Raw genomic sequence first — 27,378 nt, 5'->3', positions numbered from 1 at the left:
AGGCTCAATTAACCAAAGTAGTTTGTTCAAGGTAAAACCTTAAAACTACGAATATCAAATAAAAAATTTTAGTTCAATAATTTTAATTTAATTTTGAATACCAAAAACTATATATTTGACACCTTTATATTTGACTGTATAATTGAGTAATACTCGTTCATTTGCAGATTATTTCCTTTTAAGCATCATTCTCAAGAAAAATGAGGCAAGTAGGTCACAAAGAAGAATAAAGGAAATTTGGACTTCTTGGGAGGTTGTGAAGAGGGAAGCTTTGAACATATTGGGATGGAGAAGGAGCGTGTGAGGCTACAATGGTCTCAGACAGATTGGTGCTGCAGCTAGTTGTTAGTAGTAGTAGTAGTATTGAATGAGTTGCCACAATCAATAGCCATTTGCTGTATTGAACGCAGAATATGTCTCTGATTTTTCTGACACTACACCATCTTAAGAAGTAGACAACGCCTATTGCCTCTGAGGAAACAATATTTACCCCACGCGAATACGTAGAATTCATGGCAAACACCCAAATAACCCTTTTCGAACCTGATACAGAAATTTGAACTTGTAGAGTGACAACAATTTTTACAAATTTTATTATTACATAGGGATAAGATGGAAATAGCTTCACAAAATGGAAAGAAATGGATTAAGACACAATCTGGTGTGAAAGTGGTTGATGTTAATCCTGCAAGAAAGTCCCCATTTGAGTTGAAAGAGCCCAATTGGGTTTCTGACAGAGATGTAAGAACAGTTAATTGTTTAAAACTATCAGATTTTTAATAGCAATGAAATCCTTGTTATTAGCAAACAGTCTTGTGCTCCATTTCATAAACTTTTGTTTTATTGTAGAAGTACCTTATGCTTTGGCGGGCCAGTGATAGGGTCAACAGATTTACTCCTGGTTGGGTTCTAGGCCAAACACTGTCAACAGAAATTTCCCCACATTCTAAATTTGGTTGTTGTTTTTTAATCTTTGAGGTTTGGAGGAGTTCATTGCGTAATTTTTATCAAATTGTACAAATTTTCCTATGCTAATAACAATACCTTCTGTGACCCCATTTTAAATTAATGAATTTTGCATTTTTAGAATCAGCATAAATGTTAGTCTATTGATACACATAGGCTATTATAATTCAACTTTGCTTTTCAAACTTTTGTATTTAATTACAGCTACTTTCAACGAAATACTTGATCTGAGGCTCTCCTGAATGTGGGGAGTCTACCACTCCCTTAAACCCCTATTTTTAAAATTCTGGTTTAGTATTTATATAGCATTGCTTTGATGATAATCATCACTGAAAATTTATAGAGTCCGGTACTTGGGCACTATATGGGCCTTTACAAGGAAACTAGTCACGAAAAACCCGTTTTTGACGGATTAATTCAAGAGACCGCTATACAGTAATGCAATGCATAGCATGGTTTTCATCGCATTACGATATTTAAACTGTTGTTTTTTGGGGGTTGGGGGGGGGGGGTTAAGGGGGGGGGAAGGTACCTAGGTAGGTTACGTATTTAATATATGCTATGCTTTTTGACAATAACAGGGAAACTGTCACCTCTAGCTAGCTTGCTACTAAGCTTAATCTTAAAATATACAACATAATGAAGGGCAATTAGTATGAGAGATTTCATTGCGTTACGATATTTAAACTTTTTTTGTGGAGGGGGGGTGGGTTTAGGGGGAAAAAAGTACCTAGGTAGGTTAAGTATTTAATATATGCCATGCTTTACCCCCCCCCCCCCCCACCCCCCATCCCCTAATGTGCAAATATATAGCCCAAATTTGTTTATAAACTATTATATATCCATCCTATTTTATTTTGTTTCATTAGCATTAACCAAACTTGACTTTTTAGAAAGGCCCATATAATGCACAAGTACCTAAAGTCCATAAGATTTCTCGGGGGGAGGGTCTGAAATATATGATGACCACGGGGTTTTAAGAGGAAATCTTCAGTTTTTTTTTTTTTTTTTTTTTTTTTTTTTTTTTTTTTTATACAGAGAATGCTATGTCCACACTACTGCCTTCTGTACAAGCAGAAATATGAATGTAATTATTTATTTTACTCTAAAACTAGTTTGACAATAACAGGAAAACTGTCACCTCTAGCTAGCTTGCTACTAAGCTTAATCTTAAAATATACAACATAATGAAGGGCAATTAGTAAGAGAATTCTTTCTTTCTTCTTTTATATTCTCTGAAAGATCACGGGAAGTTATCAGATTTATACCTACAAATAAACTTTTTAAGCTTGAGGGACCTCCCTTCCGCAACCAACAAAATATCCACCGATCATCCTCTCCAATATGGAATTAAATGCACCTTTAAAATTTTAATTATTAGTAATCTTAAATTAATCTATATTGACCGTTTGGTACTGGTGCATTATGCGGGCACCGCTATATACTTTATGTGGAATGTCAAACACGCACACTTCACAGAGATAGTTATTCCAATCGACTACCGTTGTCTAGAAATTCCTAGTTCTTCTTAATACATGACAATAGACGACCATTCTTAGGTCTAGAAATAAATGAAACGAATTGCGGTAATAGAGAAATGGAATGCAATGCGTGGTTTTCATTCCGTTTACAATATTTAAACTGTTGTATTTTGGGATTTAGGGGGGGGGGAGGTACCTAGGTAAGGTTACGTATTTTATTATATGCTTTGCTTTACCCCCCCCCCCCCCCTCCCCCCTAATGTGCAAACATATCGCCGAAATTTGTTTTTAAACTATTATATATTCATTCTATTTTATTATATTTCATTAGCATTGCAAATTGTAATTTTAATATTCATATTAGATCGATTCCACTCTAACAACTGTTTTAGTACCGGGTATCTGTCTCTAGCGTTTGACTGTAGCATTTCCCGTTTGAAATTCCACATACAGTATATAGCAGTGCCCGCATAATGCACCCGTACCAGCCGTTTATTTAAATATACTGCACATGTCTTTAGGAACAAGTGTGCCACCACATGGTATTATGGCCTCTGAAAGTGGGAAGCCGAATAAATAAACTTCTGGATAATTCTAAATTGATCGGCTGTCTCAGTATTTTCAATTTAAAGCTTTTTAGTCCTCTCCGTGTCAAATTGTTGTTTAATGCAACATTAATTAAAAAAAAAAAACTTTCCGAAAAATAAGTTTTTCAAAGAAAAGTAAAGCCCATTTTAAACTTAAGCTCAGTATATAAAAATACATTTTAAAATTAAAACTCAAAACGACCAGAAATTACTATTAAAGAATAAATGAAACCCGAAACGAACAGAAATTAAATAAACAATCATAGCAAAAAACATACAACAAGTAATAATATAAATGAATAAATCGATCTTAAAGCAAGTAATGCTTCGATTGAATATGAAATTCAAGCTCAAAACGAAAAAAAATATTTTGCTATTAAAGTATAAATGAAACTTAAAACGAACAGAAATTGAATAAACAATCAATGCGAACAAACATACTATATCTGTTAATGTCAATGAGAACACGTATCCGAAAACAAGGGAATCTAAAACTGAATATGAGATCGGACCTGAATTGGCTAAAAATAACTACTCGTAAGTGTTTGGGTTTTAGATTAATGTAGAAATCAGAAACGCACTGATTCATTCGCACCGTATTAGAAACTATACGAACCTTGAACGTCTGTGGGAAGGTATAAACAAAATCAAATTGAATATTAGGTACATAATGACATTAATTGTTGAAAGATCCATCAGTCCAAGATTTTTTTTCCTGTAATTTTTATTTTCATTTTCAATGCTGTAAGAACTGGAAAAAAATAAATTTCTAATATACGAGTAATTCGTTTTCAGTGAAGCACCAATGACGCAGAAGGCTTTAGGTTTTTACATTTAAAGAAGGGGGCAGTATCCAAATTTTTTTTGTAGTGAAACTATATTTTTCTTGACCAATCTTGGAAAGAACTAATAAAATAAACTGAATATTTTATGTATAATAATATTAATCACTGAAAGCTAATCAGTTCAAAATTTCACTGTAATTTAAATATTTATTTTCAATATTCAGCACAAAAGAAAACATTTGTAGTGCAAGTCATTTTCAGTAAAGTACTAATGAAGCAGTAGGTTGTAGGTTTCTGCAGTGAGACGATACCCAAACTCTTGTTTGTAGTTATTTTTATTCGATTCAAACTTGATCTGCATATTCAATTAAAGTTTTACTCGTTTTAAGACTTATTTATTCATTTAAATTAATATATATTGTATGTTTGTTCGCATTGATTGTTTATTTAATTTCTGTTCGTTTTAAGTTTCATTTATACTTTAATAGCAAATATTTTTTTTCGTTTTAAGCTTGATTTTCATATTCAATCTATGCATTACTCGCTTTAAAATCTATTTATTCATTTATATTATTACTTGTTGTATTTTTTTTTGGCTATGATTGTTTATTTAATTTCTGTTCGTTTTGGGTTCCATTTATTCTTTAATAGTAATTTCTGGTCGTTTTGAGTTTGAATTTTAACAGGTATTTGTATCTCATGATCTTAATTTTAAAATGACCTTTACATTTCTTTGAAAAACTTTTTTTTCAGAAAGTTTTTTAATTAATTTTTGTTCTTGTTTAATTGAAAGAATTTTCAAGTTTTTATGTCATAGGGGGGTGCTTATTTTCCGATTATTCTTGACTTAAAAAAACGGATCTAGAACTTTCAATTTAAATCGAATGAGGCTTTTTTCAAAGTCTATACGATTACCTCTTTTATAAAAACCTTATATATGAACACTAGACAGCTTGCAGAACTTGTGGACAGCGATTGACAACAAAGAATGGATTGAAAAAATAGCTCCAATAAGGGGGTTTAGACTATTTCACTTGCTGACACAAAGGGATCACGATTGTTTGGAATTGACCTTAATAGGATTTTGTGTGCCAAAGCAATTTTGCATCTATCACAGAGTATGTATTTTAACCTTATAATTGGATAATTATAATAGGTTTACTATGTGTTCTTCCCATACAAAACTTTACCTTATTAAAGTCTTTTGGGTGGGGGTGGCGTACTTGGCATAAAGAAGAATACTTTAGCGTAGACAATAGGAGAGGGGAAGGGTGAAGTTGGAGACTCATTCAATAAGGGGTGGAACTTCACTTATCTTCTCCGTTCCCGACTTAGGAGATTAGACAGACTCATTGGGCTGTAGAATGTTGGACCATTTCAGTTGTGGAAGACGTTAAACTACTCAAAAATACTTTATATTTTCAGTTATTGCAGGATTGATTTCATAGATTGTGGAATGGTGAGCCCCCTGGGCCATCATTTGGGTGAGCCTCAACTCATAATATGCAATTTTGATTAATTGTTCCTTGTTATGTGCATATATTATTTTATATGTGTTATTTTGAGTTATACTTTTATCGCATTGCGTTAATTCTTATGCCTTGAGATAAAAACTGAAACCTTAGCGTAGACAGTGGTGGGGGAAGTCTCCCCCCTCATATGCATAATTGAGCAGCCACAGCGAAAGTAATACAAATGGAAATCATCTGTCTTTTCAAAATGTTTTTACTTTTTCAAAAGAAACGAACAAAATCGTCTAAAGGAACCTGAAGTGCTATCTCTGACATTTCCGTTGATTCTTTATTCCCGTTACTTTCAGATGTAAAATTTAGAATATTATCGAATGGGTTTAGTCGTCCCCTCCGTGAATAATTCACATTTGGAACCCCCCCCCCCTGGGAAATTCATCCCCCCTCAAAGAACATTTTCTTTTCCTGCTGAATTCCCCCGCGTTAAATTCCGCCCCGCAGAAATTTATTTAATAATTTACATTAATATCAGCACTAAATTTATTTATTAATTTACATTAATATCTATTGTATGTTTGTTTGCATTGATTGTTTATTTAATGATTGTTTGATTATTTATATGGCCCCAGGACATAACTTACATTGCCTACCCCGGGGCCCTGGTGGGCTGTGTCGACACCGGAGTGTTTTGTTATCAGAACTTAGAATTATTTTAAAAAAAATGTATATCTCAAAATTTGTATCTGATGCATTTAGGGCTTGGAGGAGGGGGGTGGGGTAGTTGCCCTCTAATCTCTTTTGACTCTTAAAAAGTGAACAAGAACTTTCAATTTCCAATCAAATGAGCCCTCTCTAAAGTTATACGAACATCCCTTCCATAAGAAATAATGGGAAGGATTCGGAGAATCCTTAAATTACAACCCTTGCCCTGAGGGTTGGGGGGAGTTGTCATCCTCAAAGACCTAATTTCCAGAACTTAAAACTACGTTTAATAAAATGGCTGTCTCAAAATTTTGATTGGATGTGTTTGGGGAAAAGGTGGCGTGAGAGGGGGGTTAGTTGCCCTCAAATCACTTTCGACTATTAAAAAGGGCACTATCCCTTTGAATTTCTAATCAAATGAGCCTTTTTTGAAGTTTCTACGACACCGCCTTCTATAAAAACCTTATATGCCCCCAGGGTATAACTTAAAACCCTTGCCTTCAGGGTTGTGGGGGAGTGTCCTCCTCAAAAATATATTTTCTATCTGAAAATCAACTACGCTGAACAAAATGGCTATCTCAAAATTTTGATTGGATGTGTTTGGGGGAATGATAGGCGTGGGGGGGGGGTAGTTGCCCTCCAATCACTTTCGACTACTAAAAAGGGCACTAGCCCTTTGAATTTCTAATCGAATGAGCCTTTTTTGAAGTTTCTACGACAACGCCTTCTATGAAAACCTTATATACCCCCAGGGTATAACTTAAAACCCTTGCCCTAGGGATTATGGGGGAGAGTCCTCCTCAAAAACATATTTTCTATCTGGAAATCAACTACGCTGAACAAAATCGATATTTAAAAATTTTGATTGGATGTGGTTGAGGGAATGATGGGCGTGGGGGGGGGTAGTTGCCCTCTAATCACATTTTACTATTAAAAAGGGCACTAGCCTTTTGAATTTCTAATCGAATGAGCCTTTTTTGAAGTTTCTACGACAACACCTTCTATAAAAACCTTCTATGTCCCCAGGGCATAACTCAAAACCTTTGCCCTGAGGGTTGTGGGGGATTGTCCTCCTCGAAAACATATTTTCTATGTGGAAATCAACTACGCTGAACAAAATGGCTATCTCAAAATTTTGATTAGATATGTTTGGACGAATGATGGGCTGGGGGGGGGGCTAGTTGCCCTCCAATCACTTTCGACTATTAAAAAGGGCCCTATCCCTTTGAATTTTCAATCAAATTAGCCTTTTTTTAAGTTTCTACGACAACGCCTTCTATAAAAACCTTATATGCCCCCAGGGCATAACTTAAAACCCTTGCCCTGAGGGTTGTGGGGGAGTGTCCTCCTCAAAAACATATTTTCTATCTAGAAATCAACTACGCTGAACAAAATGGTTATCTCAAAATTTTGATTTGGATGTGTTTGGGGGAATGATGGGCCCGAGGGGGGGGGGGTAGTTGCCCTCTAATCATTTTCAACTATTAAAAAGGGCACTAGAACTCTCGATTTTCAATCGAATGAGCCCCCTTTTAAGTTTCTACGACGACCCCTTCCATATGAAGTGCCTCTGGGGAAAAAAATAAATAAATAATAAAACATTGGAGCCGTGTGGCCTTTACAATAGGCAACGCTATAGCGTTGCCTCTGAAAAGGCAGGTAATGCCTCTTTGCTATGACATGATCTCTTTTGCTGCTTGGGAACCTTCAATTTTGATTCAAATGAACCCTTTTTACATACTTTGAGACCACTGATTTGATGAGATAGCCCCTAGAAAAGAGTAATAAAAACTAACACGCATCCATGACCTTTTCGAAAAAAAACACAAAATTTCTTGTTAATAGGGGCTTAAAACTTATTTTGTAGGATTTGCTAATATACTGATTCTGATGGCATAAATTTTGATCAAGATCACTCCCCTTGTCGAGGGTATTTTTACTTTTTTTCTAAATTTCTGAAAATTTACCCATATTCATAGATTTTTAGGGGTAACTTAAGCTTTGTAAACTTTACATATTTTAAAATAGCATAAAAAGTACATTTCTTTTATGTCTGTATTGTTTACTCAAATAAAAGTTTTTAGAGTCTTGGTTACTGTTAGGATGAGTCTCTTTTTACTTATAGTTCATAGCCATGAACTGTGGTTACATTTTTGGAGAGATATCTCCCTCCCCCCCCCCGGAAAAGGGGCGCAATATTGATAAAATTACACCATGAAATGCTTCTGTCTTAGAACTTCAGAGCCAAGATTTCAGGTTCTGATCTACAGAGCTACCCAGCTTCGTATTTTTCCTGTGCAGGATAGCCGGGAGTGTATATTTATTGTTTCTTTCTCAGGAACCATCGTATCGTATTGATCGTGGAATATTGGAAGAGGCTCGTTCTAACGAACATTTACAGTTCTTAATATACATTTCAAGCATTCAAAAAGATATGACTGCGGTAAAATTCCAATTTATGACACTAGCAACAATTTTGGCTCAAATAGGGCCAAACTGCCATCCAACGGCAATTCAGACATAGCTAATCAGTTTAGACATGTCAAAAAGCTAAGCTTATTTTAGGTCCGTTCTTTTGCTCTAAAATCTTACATCTAAGATCTCACATCTTTCTGCAAAGATTTTCGTTCTTTCGTTCAACTTTGTTCTAAGATATTACAGCTCACTGGTGTCAGCAAAAAGTGTGAAGAACGCCATTTTTCTGCCACATAAAACAATGATGAGAGAACTTTGATGATATACTCATCATTGTTCTTAGACCGCTGATCAGAGCAGAATGATGATAGATGTTTGCAAAAGAACGGCACAACAAGTAAGATCTTATTGTGTTAATTAAGCAGGATCTTGACAACAATATTATTATATTGTGTGGTTAGTCCCTAAAGGTTATTCCAAACCGTTTATTTAGTAATACCACCGGCAATATTATTTCAAAGCTCCTCTTTGGTTTCAGAGTAGGGTCACTAAATGGTCAATCATTTTCATCGAAAGGTTCCGTCAATCAATTTATTAAAGCATGATTGGCCATTTAGGGACCTGCTTGACGCGTGAGTCAAGCGTTGACGGTGATTGATAGAAAGTTTGAATGACTCAATTGGTTCCTAGACAGTCAATTGGGCTTTAATCAGTTGATTGATGGAAGCTTTTGATCAAATCGATTGACCGTCTAAGGTGTCCTTTATGGAAAAGGGTATTCATAGCCTCAAAACTTGATCTAGAATATCTGCATTCATTTGGAACTAAATATTTGAACTAAACTGGTAAAGTGGGTGCTGAGAGAGAAGAAAGCTCTCCTGTTAATGCAAAAAAGGTGTTTCTAGCGGCGGAATATATTTACATACGTTGAAGTCAAGCATAGCGATCTTAGGTTATAGGGCGGAAAGAGGTCACCCCAATATTTTTATTATAATTATTTATTTATTTTATTTTATCGAATAAAGGAGGAAGCCATAGGCTTGTTGCATAATCGCATTAATATGATATTACGAACGAACAAAAAGAAAAAAATAGAAAAAAGTGTAATGAAAGTAAAGCGTGGCATTATACCTTAAAAAAAATTGTCATATTTATATATGACATTATATATATGGCTTCGTATTTATATATGAAGGAGGCGGCTAGCCCCTCATCCTCTTACGGCAAACTGACTTTTTTTCAGTTCTTCAAGAACGAATGCTCTTACACAAGAGCAGTTGAAAGAAAGATATATTTTATCACACTGCTTTAAAGAGTTTATTTATTCTCATTTTTCTAAAGATTACAACATTTTCAGCTCAAATATTTTCGGTATATAAAACACTTATAAGTACCTATTGGCTGTATGTATTGAGCTATTGAACGGTTTCAAGAAAGCACTAGTTTCAAGAACGGTTTCAAGAAAGCACTAAAGATTAGCGTCAAGAGTGAGAGGGTGATAGCTGGCACCCCCCACCCCCCTTAAATGATAATAATATTTTCGTTTGAAGTTGGCCTGTCCTTTACTTTCATTTAGGACAAAAACAAGAGGCATATATGTATATTATTTAAATTAACGTATAATATTTACAATAATTATGTTTGCTATTGCTTTTAAAGTATCCAATATAATTTCAAATTTACATTTTAGGTACAATTTGATATTTCTTTCAGGTTGAGCGGTGCCAAGATTGCTATATGATTTTCAACATGATGAATAGAAGGGTAAGTTAGGCTCAATAGTCAAGTTTACAAACTCGAAAAAAAAAAAACTTTCTGATGAAGGCAAAGAGCTAATTTGAAAATAACAACAACAACAAATTACTCGTTCGCAGTTTATGCAGCATATTTTCAAAAATCTGTTTCAAATAAATCGGCTTTTTATGCTTCCCCATGTTCGGAGAGTTCTGAAAGACGAGATCTTTACTGAAAACACAAAAGTGACACATCAAGATAGGACTAGGAGCAGAAAAATTCTTAGGTAGCTTGCAGGAAATAAAAGACTAATTTATAAGACTCTCGATAGTCTTTTACCGGCTATGAAGTAACAAAAATAATTAATATATAATTTTAATTCACTGAATAAAACTCAAGGAAGCTTGTTTTTCACTTAAGTGCTAGTTTTACAGAATTCTACGAACATGGAAAAAATTGGACTGGATTAAACTTTATTTAAAAAAAAAGACAACACAATTATATCATTTGACAAGTAGCCATTCAAGAAGAAACAAAGCTCTGAGGGCGAACGACTACAACAACCAATATCAACAAATTCAACTGAATAACTGAATATGTGTACATATACATACACATGCACACATACACATATAATAATAACACGTAAAATAAACATAAAAATCAATCTTTCTCATCATATATATATATATATATATATATATATATATATATATATATATATATATATATATATATATATGTGTGTGTACATATACATACACAGGCACACATACAAATATAATAATAACACGTAAAATAAATATAAAAATCAATCTTTCTCATCAAATATATATATATGTATATATATATATATATATATATATATATATATATATATATATATATATATATATATATATATATATATATATATATATATATATATATATATATATATATATATATATATATATATATATATATATATATATATATATATTTATATATATATATATTAAAATAAATAAGAATAAACAAAGACTACACAAGATATGGTTCCTCATTCTCCCCTTCCAATAAATACTTCTTTAATCTTTTCTTAAACTGCTGTAGATGTTCAGCCGCCTTAATACTCGTCCGGAAGCATATTCCAAACACTCGGTCTCGGTCCCAATAGCGAATCGTAAATCCTGCCCGAGTACTCTGCCTAAGCTCAATCACAAGGTTATCCACTTTTCTAGTACTATACTAATGTCAGCAACTATTACTCTTATAAAAATGAGAAAAAATGTCTGGGCATATATCATCCCGGCATTCATATACAAAAATTGCAGCCTGATAATTCCAGAACTGTCCAACATTTATCACTCTTAAATTTCTATAGTACGTCTCCGTATCATTAAAAACTATTACATATTCTCCGATTATTCTAACCACTTCATGTTGTAAAATTTGGATACGTTTATAATTAGAATAGAAATTACTAACTCATAAAACACATCCATATAAAATATGAGGACTAACTATTGTTTGATATAAAAGAAGTAAAATTTTATTTGGAAGAAAATTTTTCTATCGACAAATAGCTCCAACTCCTCTAGTCACTTTTGTAGCAACTAAACCGCCGTGTCGTTTCCAAAATAATTACAAACAACATAAAAACCAAGGTATCAGACAATTTACCTGATTCAATGGCCCTTCTCCACTCAATAAAATTTTTCCATCAAGACCAATTGGTGTTCCCACTCTATTATAAACAATAAAATTAGTTTTACTTACATTTACTGATAAAAGGCTAAGACTAGTGAATATATAAAGTTGAGCGATTACACTATCAACCTTTTCTATTAGAGATTCAACACAACAACTGGAAAAAGTAAGAGCAATACCATCTGCAAACGAAGTTAGGCAAGCACTTGGCAGGTAGAATCCCATCGTATCAACACAAATAAGATAAAGCAGTGAACCTAGAACAGAATCCTGCAGAACACCACTTTTGATAAAATACTGACGAGAAATAATATAATTGAACATAACTCTAACACTTAAAAAAACTTTCAAACCACTTCAGATGTAAATCTATGACGCCCAAACATTCTAATCTACGTGTGAACTTCATTAACAATGTATTTTTCTGTATTTTCGGATGTCACGTAGGATGCATATTTGTCCCATTATTAAGTTCAAGAGATTTCAACCTACATATTTTTATGACCATTTAGTTCTCATATATCATAAGAGCAATTGACCCACGCTTGTAATAAGCCAGGGGTCGATTGCGTACTAGTGTACTAGATTAGCTTCTGTATATATACGAAGCTCAATTTAGATATTTGAGAGTCTAGTTTCATATCTGTTATTATGAAGATGTACTGATTTGTTTGTGGCTCAGAGTCACAGTATTCTGTGACTCTGATACTGGACCTTGTACATTCCTTGACTTACTTGACTTAGGTCTCATGCCAGGTGTTACTCGGCGTAGAGAGTGACGTCTGCTTCCTCCATCCACTTCGATCCATTGCAAGGGTTTGCACTTCACTTGGTCTGATATTTGCCATCGCTAGAAACTCGGATACGCTGTCGGACCCTCGCTTCTTTGGGCGGCCACGAGGTCACTCCCAACCGGCTTTGACAGGGTCAAAGTCCAAGATTAATCTTTGGAGGTAAGTGCGGTGGTATTTGAAGTAGATGTCCAAACCACCGTTAGGTACGCTCGGCTGCTTGGGTAGAAAAACAGGACTGGTTCGTGAAATGCATCAGCTTCTCGTCAGTCGCGAAGTTGACCCACTGTAGACCTTCTATCCTTCTCAGACTATTCGACTAGAATCTATCGATAGCCATTAGGGTTGCGGCTGATGCTTTCCAAGTCTCAGCTCCTTAAAGCATCACAGAACTGACGAGGGCGTTGAAAATTCGAAGTTTGGTTGAACGACTGATATTCGGTTTTCGCCAACGGTGGCGGTTCAACCCGGCCATGGCAGAAGAAGCCTTGGATAGCCTTACTTGCAGCTCGGGGGGATGGAGGCATCTGAAGAAATCGTGGATCCCAAGTAGGAAAACTTTTGGACAACTTCTATGCTAGTTGTTGCGTCCAGGCTGACTGGAGAAATGACAGCAGGAGAAGACAGGCTTAAGGGCATAATTTTCGTTTTCCAGTTTATCTGCAGTCCCACAATTGCGGCCTTTTCTCTTGGGATTTGAAGCGCTTCGAGTAACTGATCCATGGAGTCCGCTAGGATGGCCAGGTCGTCAGCAAAATCAGCATCTCAGATGACATGACCTTCAAACTTGAGTCCAAAGTTGTGACGTGAACTCGTCTTTGTCATAACGTAGTTTATGATGACATTGAAGAGCTCTGGGACCACTGCAAATCCTTGACGCACCCCTGTCGTGATTTGGAAGAATGGACTGTGCCGGTCATTGACTTGAACACAGCTCTCTGTGTCATGGTGTAAAGCTTTGAAGAGTCTGCAGTATTTCTCGGGGAGGCCAGTCAATGCTAAAATCTTCCAAAGTGCCTCTCGGTCCACTGAGTCGAACGCAGCACGGAAGTCAACGAAGGAAAAAAAAGCCGTTCAGGCAGAACTCGGTGAATTTTCTATTATGTGTCTAATCGTGAAAATCTGCTCGATGGTGGAACGGTCCGACATAAAACCAGCTTTTTTAGGTCACCGAATACCACGAACTATATTCCGACAACAAACCAGCAGAACCATTGAGAAAAGTTTTCTTGAGACTAAAAGCAAAATTATTCCACGGTAATTTGAACAGTCCTTTCCAGAGCCTTTCCTTTTCATAAGGAGATGATGACACCTTTCCGGCAATCTTCAGGAATTATCTCAGTTTGCCAGGTTGTGGAAAACGGAGTGTGGAGAAACAGAGGCATTGTAGGGCCATCATATATCAGCAGTTCAGTGCTTAAGCCACAGACACCAGCAGCTTTGTTATTCTTGGGCCTCTCAACTGCGTTTCCAATGTCTGAGGGGCTGAAAGGCTTATATGGAGGAACATATGCTTCAGGCCTTTGGCTGCTAGAATGGCTGGGACTATTATTTCGAGAGACAGACGGGCTAGTATTATTTAAGAGCGACCAGAAGTGGTTCTTCCACCTCTCAAGACAAGTGTCCTCATCAGAGACAAGTGTCCCCTCCAGGGATAGGACAGGTCCCAATATAGGAGTTTTATCTTCCATAAGATCTCGGTGATGCTTGATGAAGATACCCACGTCTTTCTTTTTTGCTGCTAATTCAATTTAATCAACTTTCCTTGTAACACACTGAGTTTAGTCCCGGTGATTGAGACGGTTTCGCACTCCAGAGAAGAACATCCTTACAAGAAGTATTACCATCAGAGAACAACACTATCAGCACAAAACCGATTAGAAATAGTTGATTTAGGAGACATCCAAGACCAGGTCCTGATTCATCAAGGAGCGTCACTACCTTCAGTATTAAAAAGTATCCACAAAGCGACTAATAGACATACTTCAAATGCAAACCCTGCACGAAAAAAAGAATATAGTACAGGAAAATGAGCTCCAAAAAGAGGTCAACCCGAAACAAATTGCACCAGAAATGATTTTTACACCATCTTGTAGAGAAAAAAAAACTGAACAACATATCCTTTTTTGCATATTCTGAGTCGACGCAAAGTAACCGTTTTTTGTCTTTTAATGCTATTTTTTCCGTTATTCGAATAAAAATCGTAATTTTCGTGGACATCGGTTTTTCTTGAACTGAAGTATAATTCTAACCCAAAATAACATGGCGAGACTGAAAACGAAGTCGGACTCAGCGTAAGAAGCACCATGCAAAAAGTAACTCAATTTTTTCGACTTTTTTCGCCTAAAAAATACAATTTTCGTTTTAGCCCGATTTTCTTGAATGAAAGTGTGGTTCTGAAGTAGAATCACGAGCTGAGACCGAAAATAGAATCAAATAGGTTGTTCACTGAACCAGAAAAAAAAAATTGAAATCCTTAATGAATGATCTACATTTTTTTTAGAAAATAATTAGAGAAAGTGAATTACAAATCGAACTGGTTTTCAGTGATCAGTATCGTAAATCACACTTAAAACACTGTTTGTATACTATTTAGGGTCAACCCATAGTGTCTAATCTTCACAGTCTATTAAATAGAATCAATCTTATAAAAAAATACAAAATAGAGAATCAGATTCCGACTAGTTTCACAACTTCTTCATTTGGAATGGATTAACGACTAGGGTTCTAGGTTCTCTTCATCATTGTTGCTGTAAATTTTTGGGGAGTTGGAACACATTGTTCCCTTGCAGGTTCTGCATGCTGAAGTACAAACTAAGCCGTTTTTAAAGCAGCTACACCTCGCTGAACTACACTGTACACGACAGGAGCAGTTCACGATCTTTAGGAGCATACGCGGGGCTGGTGGGAGGTCAGTTGTTAATCGGTACAAGAAGTCACCTTTATTCTTCCATCCCCAATTCTCGACTTTCAGTTCCGGATCAGGCTCCCCAGTCCATACCTGAACTTGATAAAAAACTCTATAGCTATGAAACTTGGCTGCATCAGAAGTTGGTGGCAGATGTTGTGGGTGAACAAAAGAGTTTCCCGTTGTCACTTTCTTTTCAAAAACTTATCTGCGGAGTTTGTTCAAGTTCCCTCCTTTCGACGAACCGTATATGATCAGCAGGGTGTCTTCACCAGCGGTCTTGAATTCCTCCTTCAAAGTGGACTTCTGCATAAACACTGCAGCTGATGTTCGGAAATCATTGTCTTCTATCAGCCTCTTCAGTGCAAGACCTTTTCCCACACCGTGGATTCGCGAAGGAGAGTCACAGCCGAACAGGGCGTGAGCAAACAGGATCAGATGACAAGTATCTTCTCCCAGCGTCTCTTTCAGGGTGTGTATGCCCCGTATTCAGGAAGCTTTATTCGACTTTGGCTCAGGTGCGAAGAATAGTTTCTTGCTTGAAAAGTCACAGTGGTAGCATAAGAGAACCAATAGATCGGTATCGTTCCCAACTACGGCAGTGTCGTGATACCGTGAAGAGGCAACAACAGCTTCCACAATCGGGACATCTACGTCACGTGATGCCTGGGAGACAGAGACACCCTTTGCGCGGAGATGATCAGCCAAAGCGCAGATAAAGGTGGCTTTGTTTTTCTTGCAAGATAAAAACTCTTCTTTCTTCACCTTGAGCTGCATATCTGCTGTGAAGAAGATCTCACGGCCAACTGTACGACTCCTCTGCGAGTGAGCCATATCTTTTATGGAAGCCCCACCATCGTAGCTGTCAAAAACGATAGTGACAAAAGGGTACTTTCCTGTCACGTAAGTTGCATAATGGTCTAGAATCTCCAGGTATCTTTCATTTTTTGTCCATGGTATCCTGTGCAGCAGAGCTCCTCCGTCTAGGATATATCGAGTGCTTTCGGGGAGGGGAAATGAATGCTTCTCAAGGTTGCACGCCTGGGCTATGGCCTTCGCAAGTTCTGGTTTGTTCGCAGTCCGGAGCATGCAGGAGCTGTCAAAAAGTGACGCTGGGTAGGAACACAGTTCGTGTTGAAAGTACTCAGTTTCCGTAAGATTGATCCTTTTCGCGATCATGATAAACCTCTGAAAAAGAAGAGTCGGGTCTAGTCGTTTGCAGTCTCCGCTTGGCCTTTGCTTGGTGGTCATCTTGATTTCCAGTTTTTTTAGTCGAAACACAAAGTCAGAGACCAGCTGTCCAGACATGGCGTCAATGACTTTTAGGCCAACATCTTTGGCAGAATCAATTTTGGCAGACGGATAGGCAGTTAGACCATTTGCTATAATTCTTAACTGAACATCTCCCTCAAATAGTGAACCCCTTTCCAGAAACTCGATAATCGTCTGCGTATCTTTGCAGTCTCTCAGTTGCATCGGCTCTGACATCTCCTTGTGCTGATCGCTTCTAACGTACAGAATTTGTGAGATACGTTCCATCAGAAGGTTTACTGTAGAGCAGACTGGTCGCGACAAAACCCATAAGGACCTCTGAGGCTCTGTCATGCCGCTGCCGTTGGTAAGGCCACCAGAGGTTTTAAGAGAGCGCATAAGCTCCTGTTCAATGACAAGATCTGTGGAGAGTCCAGCCCAGAATCTATCTGAACGTCTTAATACATGCATGCCACTCTGGAAAGCCTGGTAGACTGTAGGATGGGTATCTTGGAGCTTGTCCATTCGCTGGAGGTAAAGATGGCATGATTTCGTATAGTGGTTGTGTCCTGCTGCCGCCAGGTAAGGTAACATATCTGATGTAGACTTCAAATGGAGCTCCCATGACCCAGTTCGTTCTCCTTTTAAAAAGTTTCGTCGAATTGCAACCATGTCCAAATACTGGAACCAAAGCTTTGATGTTCGACACTGGAGCAGTTCTTTTCTCTTGCTGCTGATGAATTCCTGTATTTTTTCTAAGGAAGGATTGCCTTCTGCAACCTCAGCAACTACTTCCTTATTCATCAGTTTCTCGTATAGGTTTCTGAGTTCCGCAATTTCTTCGGATTGTAGTCTTGGCTCATCAACACTAGCTTGGTTGTCGGCAAAAATCTCAGAAAGCAGAATGGCGTGTAGCGCAGCGTCAATAAGTAAATGTCCACGTACTGCTCTAGCGATCGCTTTTCCGCTGAGAAGGTGGGGAACAGTATTGGGCGCATACACGTGTTCAAGAACCTCTCTGAGTCCTCACCCATCCATGATGTAACCCACTGCTCCAAGAAAACTCATCATGGTATGGAATCCGCCAAGTTCCGGGACGACTTTTGAAAGTGCACTTCCTGGTGAAGTCGCTTCGACCATTTTTATGGCTTTCCACCACAAGGGCTGGTCAAAGGTTACGACGGGAGTAAATCCACGTCTCATGGCCTGGTCTACAATAAAAAGCAAAGTGGAGTAAATACAGGTGTCGGCACTAGCTGGGAGATCGATCATTGGGAGGAAAACAATAGACGATTTCCCTGGGTGATTCCCCACAATAAGTGCTTGCTGTGCATAAGCAGTGCAATAGTGCTGCCTAAGTAAAGAGCGATGTGGGCACAATGTATTTTTTTCTTTTAGACCAGGGCACTTCGAAACTTCGAAAAGAACTCATTCGATTGGAAATTAGAAGGGCTTGTGCCCATTGTAACAGCCGAAAGTGATGGGAAGGAAACTAACACCCCTTCCATGCTCACCATTTCCCCAAACACATCCAATCAAAATTTTGAGTTAGCCGTTTTGTTCAACGTAGTGAAAGGTAAGAAAATTATGCCTTTGAGGATAAAACTCCACCCACAGCCGTCTGGGCTGGATTGTAAGCTATGCCCTGGGGGTGTTTAAGGTTTCTGTAGAAAGCGTGGAGGTAAAAACTTCAAAAAGGGCTCATTCGATTGAAAATTGAAAGGGCCAATGCCCTTTTTAATTGTCGAAAGTAATTGGAGGGCAACTATCCCCCCTCTCACGCCCACTGTTTCCCCTAACACATCCATTCAAAATTTTAAAATAACCATTTTGTTCAACGTAGTTGAAAGGTCCGGAAATTTCGCATTTGAGGATGACACACCTCCATAGCCCTCATGGCAAGGGTTGTAAGTTATGCCCTGGGGGCATAAAACATTTTATAGAAAGTGTTGTCGCAGAAACTTCAAAGAGACCTCATCCGATTGGAAACATAAAAGGGCTAGTTCCCTTTCTGATAGTCAAAAGTAATTGGAGGTCAACAGTAGTAAGGCATCTATATATTAAAAATATACATGCACTTTCACAAGCCTGAGGCGTGGATATGTGTGTGTATTTTCAAGTAATTGGGTTACCAGGGCCAGATAGCTATTACTTGAAAATATACATGCACTTTCACAAGCCTGAGGCATGAATAACTCATTTTTTGGAGGTCAAACTCATGGATACATGTTTATTTTTTATTTTTTTTAAACTGGTATTTTTTCAATGAAGCCCATAACACTTTGCAGAAACCCGTGAATGTAGGACTGAAAGTCCGTTCGTAGTATATCTGAATCCAATTACTAATCAAGTTAGTGTGACCGCCATTTTTTGATCTGGTTAGGTGGGTATAATCTGGTTTGGATCGTTATTGCGAGATGGTTACTCAATTTACATCTTAGTGTTAACTGGGCGATGACTTAGTCTAATTGCGTAGGTACTAAAGGAACATTTGAAGGTGGAGAAAAAAAGGGGTAATTAGTGATTGGATAATTTTAACAAGAAATGACTGAAAAGTGTTTTGAAGGAGATGGAATGAATGTGTACTGTATAATACACAAGTGATGATTTGCACAGTGTTGTCAATTTTAAATAGTTTAGAAATAAAAAAAATTAACAAGAAATGGCTGAAAAGTGTTTTGAGGGAGTTGAGTTGCACGAGGGTTGACTTGCACGTGGGTTCAGTTACATGCGGATTCAGTTACACGGGGATTAGTTAAATGGGGTCGAGTTGCACGAGGATTCAGTAGCACGGAGGTTCAGTTGTACGGGGTTTCGGTTATACAGGGGTTCAGTTACATGGGGGGTTCAGTTATTTTTTCTGATTTTGTGTGTTTTCGCAAGAAAATAACTGGTCTTTTAGCAAACTTAGCCATAGCTACTTGAAACTCTGCATAAATATCTTCATTTTTAATCTAATTGCGTAGGTGCTAAAGGAACATTGAACATTTTTTCTGATTTTGTGTGACCACCCGGCGCCCCAAAGACTCCTGAGCCTCCATTATAATACTTTTTAAGGCTTTATTATATCTTTTCAGAACAAATTATTATTTTAGGGAATTATTTCGGTGAAACAGTTAGAGACATTTTGAATGATGATTTCAGAAGAGGATTTGAGGGTGAAACTCTGTGGTCGTTATAATACACAACTTCCATTTGAACAGTGTTGTGAGGTCCCCTACCACAACCCCAAAGGGCTCCGATCCCCCCAGCCCAACCCCGAAGGAAGCCCCCGGTCCTCAAAGTTACTCTGGGCTCCCAAAGGGCCCCCGGCGCCCCAAAGACTCCTGAGCCTCCATTATAATACTTTTTAAGGCTTTATTATATCTTTTCAGAACAAATTATTATTTTAGGGAATTATTTCGGTGAAACAGTTAGAGACATTTTGAAAGATGATTTTAGAAAAGGATTTGAGGGTGAAACTCTGTGGTCGTTATAATACACAAGTTTCATTTGAACAGTGTTGTGAGGTCCCTTACCACAACCCCAAAGGGCTCCGACCCCCCCATCCCAACCCCGAAGGAAGCCCTCGGTCCTCAAAGGTTCTCTGGGCTCCCAAAGGGCCCTCGGCGCCCCAATGGCTCCTGAGTCCCCCTTTATAATACCTTTTAAGGCTTTATTATATCTTTTCAGAACAAATTATTATTTTAGGGAATTATTTCGGTGAAACAGTTAGAGACATTTTAAAAGATGATTTTAGAAGAGGATTTGAGGGTGAAACTCTGTGTTCGTTATAATACACAAGTTCCATTTGAATAGTGTTGTGAGGTCCCTTACCACAACCCCAAAGGACTCCGATCCCCCCACCCCAACCCCGAAGGAAACCCCCGGTCCTCAAAGGTTACCTGGGACTCCCAAAGGGCCCCCGGCGCCCCAATGGCTCCTGAGTCCCCCATTATAATACTTTTTAAGGCTTTATTATATCTTATCAGAACAAATTATTATTTTAGGGAATTATTTCGGTGAAACAGTTAGAGACATTTTAAAAGATGACTTAAATGATGATTTTAGAAGAGGATTTGAGGGTGAAACTGTGCTCGTTATAATACACAAGTTCCATTTGAACAGTGTTGTGAGGTCCCTTACCACAACCCCAAAGGGCTCCGATCCCCCCACCCCCACCCCGAAGGAAACCCCCGGGCCACAAAGGTTCTCTGGGCTCCCCAAGGGCCCCCGGCGCCCCAATGGCTCCTGAGTCCCCCCTTATAAGACTTTTTAAGGCTTTAGTATATCTTTTCATAACAAATTATTATTTTAGGGAATTATTTCGGTGAAACAGTTAGAGACATTTTAAAAGATGATTTAATAGATGATTTTAGAAGAGGATTTGAGAGTGAAACTCGGTGGTCGTTATAATACACAAATTCCATTTGAACAGTGTTGTGAGGTCCCCTACCACAACCCCAAACGGCTCCGATCCCCCCACCCCAACCCCGAAGGAAGCCCCCCGGTCCTCAAAGGTTCTCTGGACTCCCAAAGGGCCCCCGGCGCTCCAATGGCTCCTGAGCCCCCTTATTATAATACTTTTTAAGGCTTTATTATATCTTTTCAGAACAAATTATTATTTTAGGGAATTATTTCGGTGAATCAGTTAGAGACATTTTAAAAGATGATTTAAAAGATGATTTTAGAAGAGGATTTGAGGGTGAAACTCGGTGGTCGTTATAATACACAACTTCCATTTGAACAGTGTTGTGAGGTCCCTTACCACAACCCCAAAGGGCTCCGATCCCCCCACCCCAACCCAGGTATTAGTGAAGTTACTCTGTGGTCGTTATAATACACAAGTTCCATTTGAACAGTGTTGTGAGGTCCCTTACCACAACCCCAAAGGGCTCCGATCCCCCCACCCCAACACCGCAGGAAGCCCCCCGACCGCAAAGGGTCTCTGGGCTCCCCAAGGGCCCCCCGCGCCCCAAAGGCTCCTGAGTCCCCCCATTATAATACTTTTTAAGGGTTTATTATATCTTTTCAGAACAAATTATTATTTTAGGGAATTATTTCGGTGAAACAGTTAGAGACATTTTAAAAGATGATTTAAAAGATGATTTTAGAAGTGGATTTGAGGGTGAAACTCTGTGGTCATTATAATACACAAGTTCCATTTGAAGAGTGTTGTGAGGTCCCTTACCACAACCCCAAAGGGCTCCGATCCCCCCCCCCCCAACCCCAACGAAGACCCCCGGCCTCCAAGGGTCTCTTGGCGCCCAAAGGGCCCCCCGCGCCCCCCATGGCTCCTGCGTCCCCCCATATAATACTTTTTAAGGCTTTATTTTATCTTTTCAGAACAAATTATTATTTTAGGGAATTATTTCGGTGAAACAGTTAGAGAAATTTTAAAAGATGATTTAATAGATGACTTTAGAAGAGGATTTGAAATCTGAACTAATAATTCAATATTTTTTTTCATAAAAACAAACTATTTTTTTTTTTAAACTTCGAAATTTTTCAACTTTATTTATTTTTTTCTTTTTGTATCTATCTTAAAATGTCAAAGTATACTTACGGTTCTAACAATTGTGCTCAATGATTGGTCAGAGACACGATGTGGCTTTCCCACTGGTATTCTATGACCGCTTATCGTCACTACCTAGTCTACTGCATGTATTAAATCAGTATTTTTTACACAGTAGAACGATAAACACATAAGTCATATCTTTTAAAAAAGAAAGTGAAGATGGAACATTTTAATAGAGTTTGTTCACATAACAAGGTTATTGTAGCATTGAATGCCAACAAGGAGAAGTATTTAAACTATGAAACAAGTACAAGTGGTAGCACTATTGGAAATATATGCATGCATTGTCATGACAGTAAGGAATTCAATTTCTTTGGGATACCGAAAAAATTCAACTCTTATGATGGTGGTTATGCAAGATTGAGATCTCCAGAGATGATTGCACTCAAAGAGAATGCTAACATAAAAATAATTGTTGATGATAGAGGACAACTCCTTGCTACTGCTGAAGGTAACACATAACCTACGGATACATCCAATCATCAGCTTTCGGGTATTAGCATTCAACGGAAGGCTAATAAAAGAAAGGCCTACTCTGCTACTAATATCGTAAACCATATCTTGTTTACGTGCCGAAACTGCTACCTGTGTAAAAATAATGTATTAATAGACAATGAAATTGCAAGAAAAATAAAAATGGCATTGTCAAAAAATATCACTACTGAATATAAAGATGAAACGATGAAGAACAAAGCACCAGCAAACATTACTGGCATTGATCAAACAGACAATGAATCAAATAATAGCATTGACGAAAAGCATATTGAGCCTGTTCATGAGACACCAGTAAAAATTGTGTATGATTCAAAATGGAATAATGATTATTCTACTGATTACGAACTAAGAGAAGACAATAGCTACAATATCAAGAGAGAACTTGGTAAACTATTTTATGGAACAGATTCAAAATGTCCAAAGTTAATCGTTGATATTAATAATGTATCATAATATATTTTTGTATTAATATTCTACATAGCATTATTTCATTAAAAATATTACATTGTTAGGTGTTCATTATTTTTTAGAGTAAGCTAGCGTATCAAGCATTTAGAATGTATATTAAAACATCGGAGATGTAGGAAAAGGAATTTGCGTACATCTATTGTCAGACACACTATTTCTGTAAAATCTGAGCTATTAAAGGTTTTTGACCGTAAACTCTAGTTTTTTTGTAAGAAAGTTAAGGATATACAATTCTCTGGTTCAAATGTGGAACTTAAGTCTATTTTTGGATCGAAAAATAAAACTATTTCCGTAAACAATATTTTCCCGGAAAAGAAAAGTTCAACTTCGATTCTGAATTTTCTCAATGAAACCTTAAAAAAATGAAATTAACCTTAAAAAAATGAAATAAAGCTATGTCGACTTTGCATATTTTATTCATCATAACCGAGAAAGCGCTGGAGAGGGGGCATTCCTGTCTACTTTTGGAGGATGTTTCTCCCATTTTTCGATAATCAGACAATTTTCTCAAGCTCTTTTCTCAATGTCATAGCTTTTGACCGACAACACTAACATCAAAACTTAAACGGTCAGAAATAGAGGCTGGGTTGTTTCCAAAGATTTAGCTAAAAAATCCTCTAAATTAACCTTAAAAAAATGAAATAAAGCTATGTCGACTTTGCATATTTTATTACACATAACCGAGAAAGCACTGGAGGGGGGGGGGCATTCCTGTCGACTTTTGGAGGATGTTTCCACCATTTTTCGATAATCAGGCAATTTTCTCAAGCTCTTTTCTCAAGGTCATAGCTTTTGACTGACAACACTAACATCAAAACTTAAACGGTCAGAAATAGAGGCTGGGCTGTTTCCAAAGATTTAGCTAATAAACCAGTCTGGTTGAAAACGTGGAGTTTTCGTACTGCCCACTTTTTTGCAATGTGTAGAAAGCGGTGGGGGACTCCCTGTTCATTTGGAAAGGGGCCAAGCGAGAAAGGTCAGAATTGAATTTAAGAAAATTTAGAATTAAAATTAAACTTTTTATATTCATGGAAAATAATCACAATCATAGTATATCTTTTGTCTGAACTGAAGTGGAAAACTTTTATATTAGTTTGGGAAAATAGAAATGATCAATAACTTATTTCATTTTCAGTGAGAAAATCCAGAATCGAAATTGAACATTTCTTCACTTCTTTGAGAAAAATTAAAAATTGAAGTGAAACTTTTAATCTTCATAGGAAATAATCAAAATCATAGTGTAACTTTTCCTATCTTCTAAGCAAAAATTTAGAACTGAACTTTAAATTTTTTATGTCATGGTGAACTTAAAACTGAAGTGGAAGCTTTTTATTTTCTCTTGAGAAATTAGAATTGAATTGTGTTCGTTGGTAAAATTCAGAAGAGAACTTGAAATTTAAGAAAATTTAGAATTAAAATTAAACTTTTTATCTTCATGGAAAATAATCACAATCATAGTATAACTTTTGTCTGAACTGAAGTGGAAAATTTTTATACTATTTTGGGAAAATAGAAATGATCAATAACTTATTTCATTTTCATTGAGAAAATTCAGAATCGAAGTTGAACTTTTCTTCACTTCTTTGAGAAAAATTAAAAATTGAAGTGAAACTTTTAATCTTCATAGGAAATAATCAAAATCATAGTATAAATTTTCCTATCTTCTATGTAAAAATTTAGAACTGAACTTTAAATTTTTTATGTCATGGTGAACTTAAAACTGAAGTGGAAGCTTTTTATTTTCTCCTGAGAAATTAGAATTGAATTGTGTTCGTTGGTAAAATTCAGAAGAGAACTTGAACTTTTCTATCTTCTATGAAAAATTTGGAAGTATTTTAAATTTTTTCATCTCGGAGAAAAATCTGAACTGAAGTGGAAAATTTTGATATTATTTTTGGGAAAATCGAATTGATCAATAACTTATTTCATTTTCATTAAGAAAATTCAGAATCGAAGTTGAACTTTTCTTCTTCCGGGACAATATTTGGAACAGAACTTTAAATTTTTTCATCTCTTTGAGAAAAATCTGAATTGAAGTGGAAAATTTTATATTATTTTAGGGAAATAGAAATGATCAATAACTTATTTCATTTTCATTGAGAAAATTCAGAATCGAAGTTGAACTTTTCTTTTCCGGGAAAATATTTGGAACAGAACCTTTAAATTTTTTCATCTCTTTGAGAAAGGTCGGAATTGAATTTAAGAAAATTTAGAATTATATCAAAGTATAACTTTTTCTATCTTCTACGAAAAATTTGGAACAATATTTTAAATTTTGTCATCTCTTTGAGAAAAATCTGAATTGTAGTGGAAAATTTTATATTATTTTATGTAAATAGAATTGATCAATAACTTATTTCATTTTCATTGAGAAAATTCAGAATCGAAGTTGAACTTTTCTTTTCCGGGAAAATATTGTTTACGGAAATAGTTTTATTTTTCGATCCAAAAATAGACTTAAGTTGCAAATTTGAATCAGAGAATTGTATTTTCATAATTTTCTTACAAAAAAACTATAGTTTACGGTCAAAAACCCTTAATAGCTCAGATTTTACAGTAATAGTGCGTCTGACAATAGATGTACGCACATTCCTTTTCTTACATCTCCGATGTTTTAATATGCATTCTAAATGCTTGATATGCTAGCTTACTCTAAAAAATAATGAACACGTAACAATGTAATATTTTTAATGAAATAATGCTATGTAGAATATTAATACAAAAATATATTATGATACATTATTAATATCAACGATTAACTTTGGACATTTTGAATCTGTTCCATAAAATAGTTCACCATGTTCTCTCTTGATATTGTAGTTATTGTCTTCTCTTAGTTCGTAATCAGTAGAATAATCATTATTCCATTTTGAATCATACACAATTTTTACTGGTGTCTCATGAACACGCTCAATATGCTTTTCGTCTTTGCTATTATTTGATTCATTGTCTATTTGATCAATGTCAGTAATGTTTGCTGGTGCTTTGTTCTTCATCGTTTCATCTTTATATTCAGTAGTGATATTTTTTGACAATGCCATTTTTATGTTTCTTGCAATTTCACTGTCTATTAACACATTATTTTTACACAGGTACAAGTTTCGGCACGTAAACAAGATATGGTTTACGATATTAGTAGCAGAGTAGGCCTTTCTTTTATTAGCCATCCGTTGAATGCTAATACCCGAAAGCTGATGATTGGATTTATCCGTAGGTAATGTGTTACCTGCAGCAGTAGCAAGGAGTTGTCCTCTATCGTCGACAATTATTTTTATGTTAGCATTCTCTTTGAGTGCAATCATCTCTGGAGATCTCAATCTCGCATAACCACCATCATAATAGTTGAATTTTTTCGGTATCCCAAAGAAATTTAATTCCTTACTGTCATGACAATGCATTCATACATTTCCAATATTGCTACCACTTGTACTTGTTTCATAGTTTAAATACTTCTCCTTGTTGGCATTCAATGCTACAATAGCATTGTTATGTGAACACCCTCTATTAAAATATTCCATCCTCACTTTCTTTTTTTAAAGATATGACTTATGTGTCTATCGTTCCACTGTGTAAAAAATAATGATTTAATACATGCAGTAGACTAGCTAATGACGATAAGTGGTCATAGAATACCAGTGGGAAAACCACATCGTGTCTCTGACCAATCAGAGAGCACAATTGTTAGAACCGTAAGCATGCTTTGACATTTTAAGATAGATACAAAAAGAAAAAATAAATAAAGTTGAAAAATTTCGAAGTTTAAAAAAAAATAGTTGGTTTTTATGAAAAAAAATATTGAATTATTAGTTCAGATTTCAAATCCTCTTCTAAAGTCATCTATTAAATCATCTTTTAAAATGTCTCTAACTGTTTCACCGAAATAATTCCCTAAAATAATAATTTGTTCTGAAAAGATAAAATAAAGCCTTAAAAAGTATTATAATGGGGGACTCGGGAGCCTTGGGGGGCGCGGGGGCCCCTTTGGGAGCCCAGATAACTTTTGAGTCCCGGGGGTTGCGTTGGGGGTTGGGGTGGGGGGATCGGAGCCCTTTAGGGTTGTGGTAAGGGACCTCACAA

General features: G+C 36.5%; 1 protein-coding gene across 1 annotated transcript in view; it reads left to right on the top strand.

Annotated features, from left to right (window-relative positions):
- Positions 1-554: 554 nt before the first annotated feature.
- The window catches only part of LOC148950618 (zinc finger FYVE domain-containing protein 21-like), a 60,495-nt gene continuing 33,671 nt past the window's right edge, over positions 555-27,378 (top strand). The window contains exons 1-2 of the mRNA XM_089091674.1: positions 555-741; positions 10,119-10,169. Coding sequence (XP_088947800.1) covers positions 613-741; positions 10,119-10,169 — 180 coding nt within the window. The 5' untranslated portion in view covers positions 555-612. The remainder of the gene's footprint in view (positions 742-10,118; positions 10,170-27,378) is intronic.

The sequence above is a fragment of the Artemia sp. Qi Xiang Cuo genome, chromosome 7 (assembly GCF_049724085.1).
Source record: "Artemia sp. Qi Xiang Cuo chromosome 7, ASM4972408v1, whole genome shotgun sequence".
In the NCBI taxonomy this organism is placed as follows: Eukaryota; Metazoa; Arthropoda; class Branchiopoda; order Anostraca; family Artemiidae; genus Artemia; species Artemia sp. Qi Xiang Cuo.
This window is presented reverse-complemented; position numbering and strand designations above follow the sequence as displayed.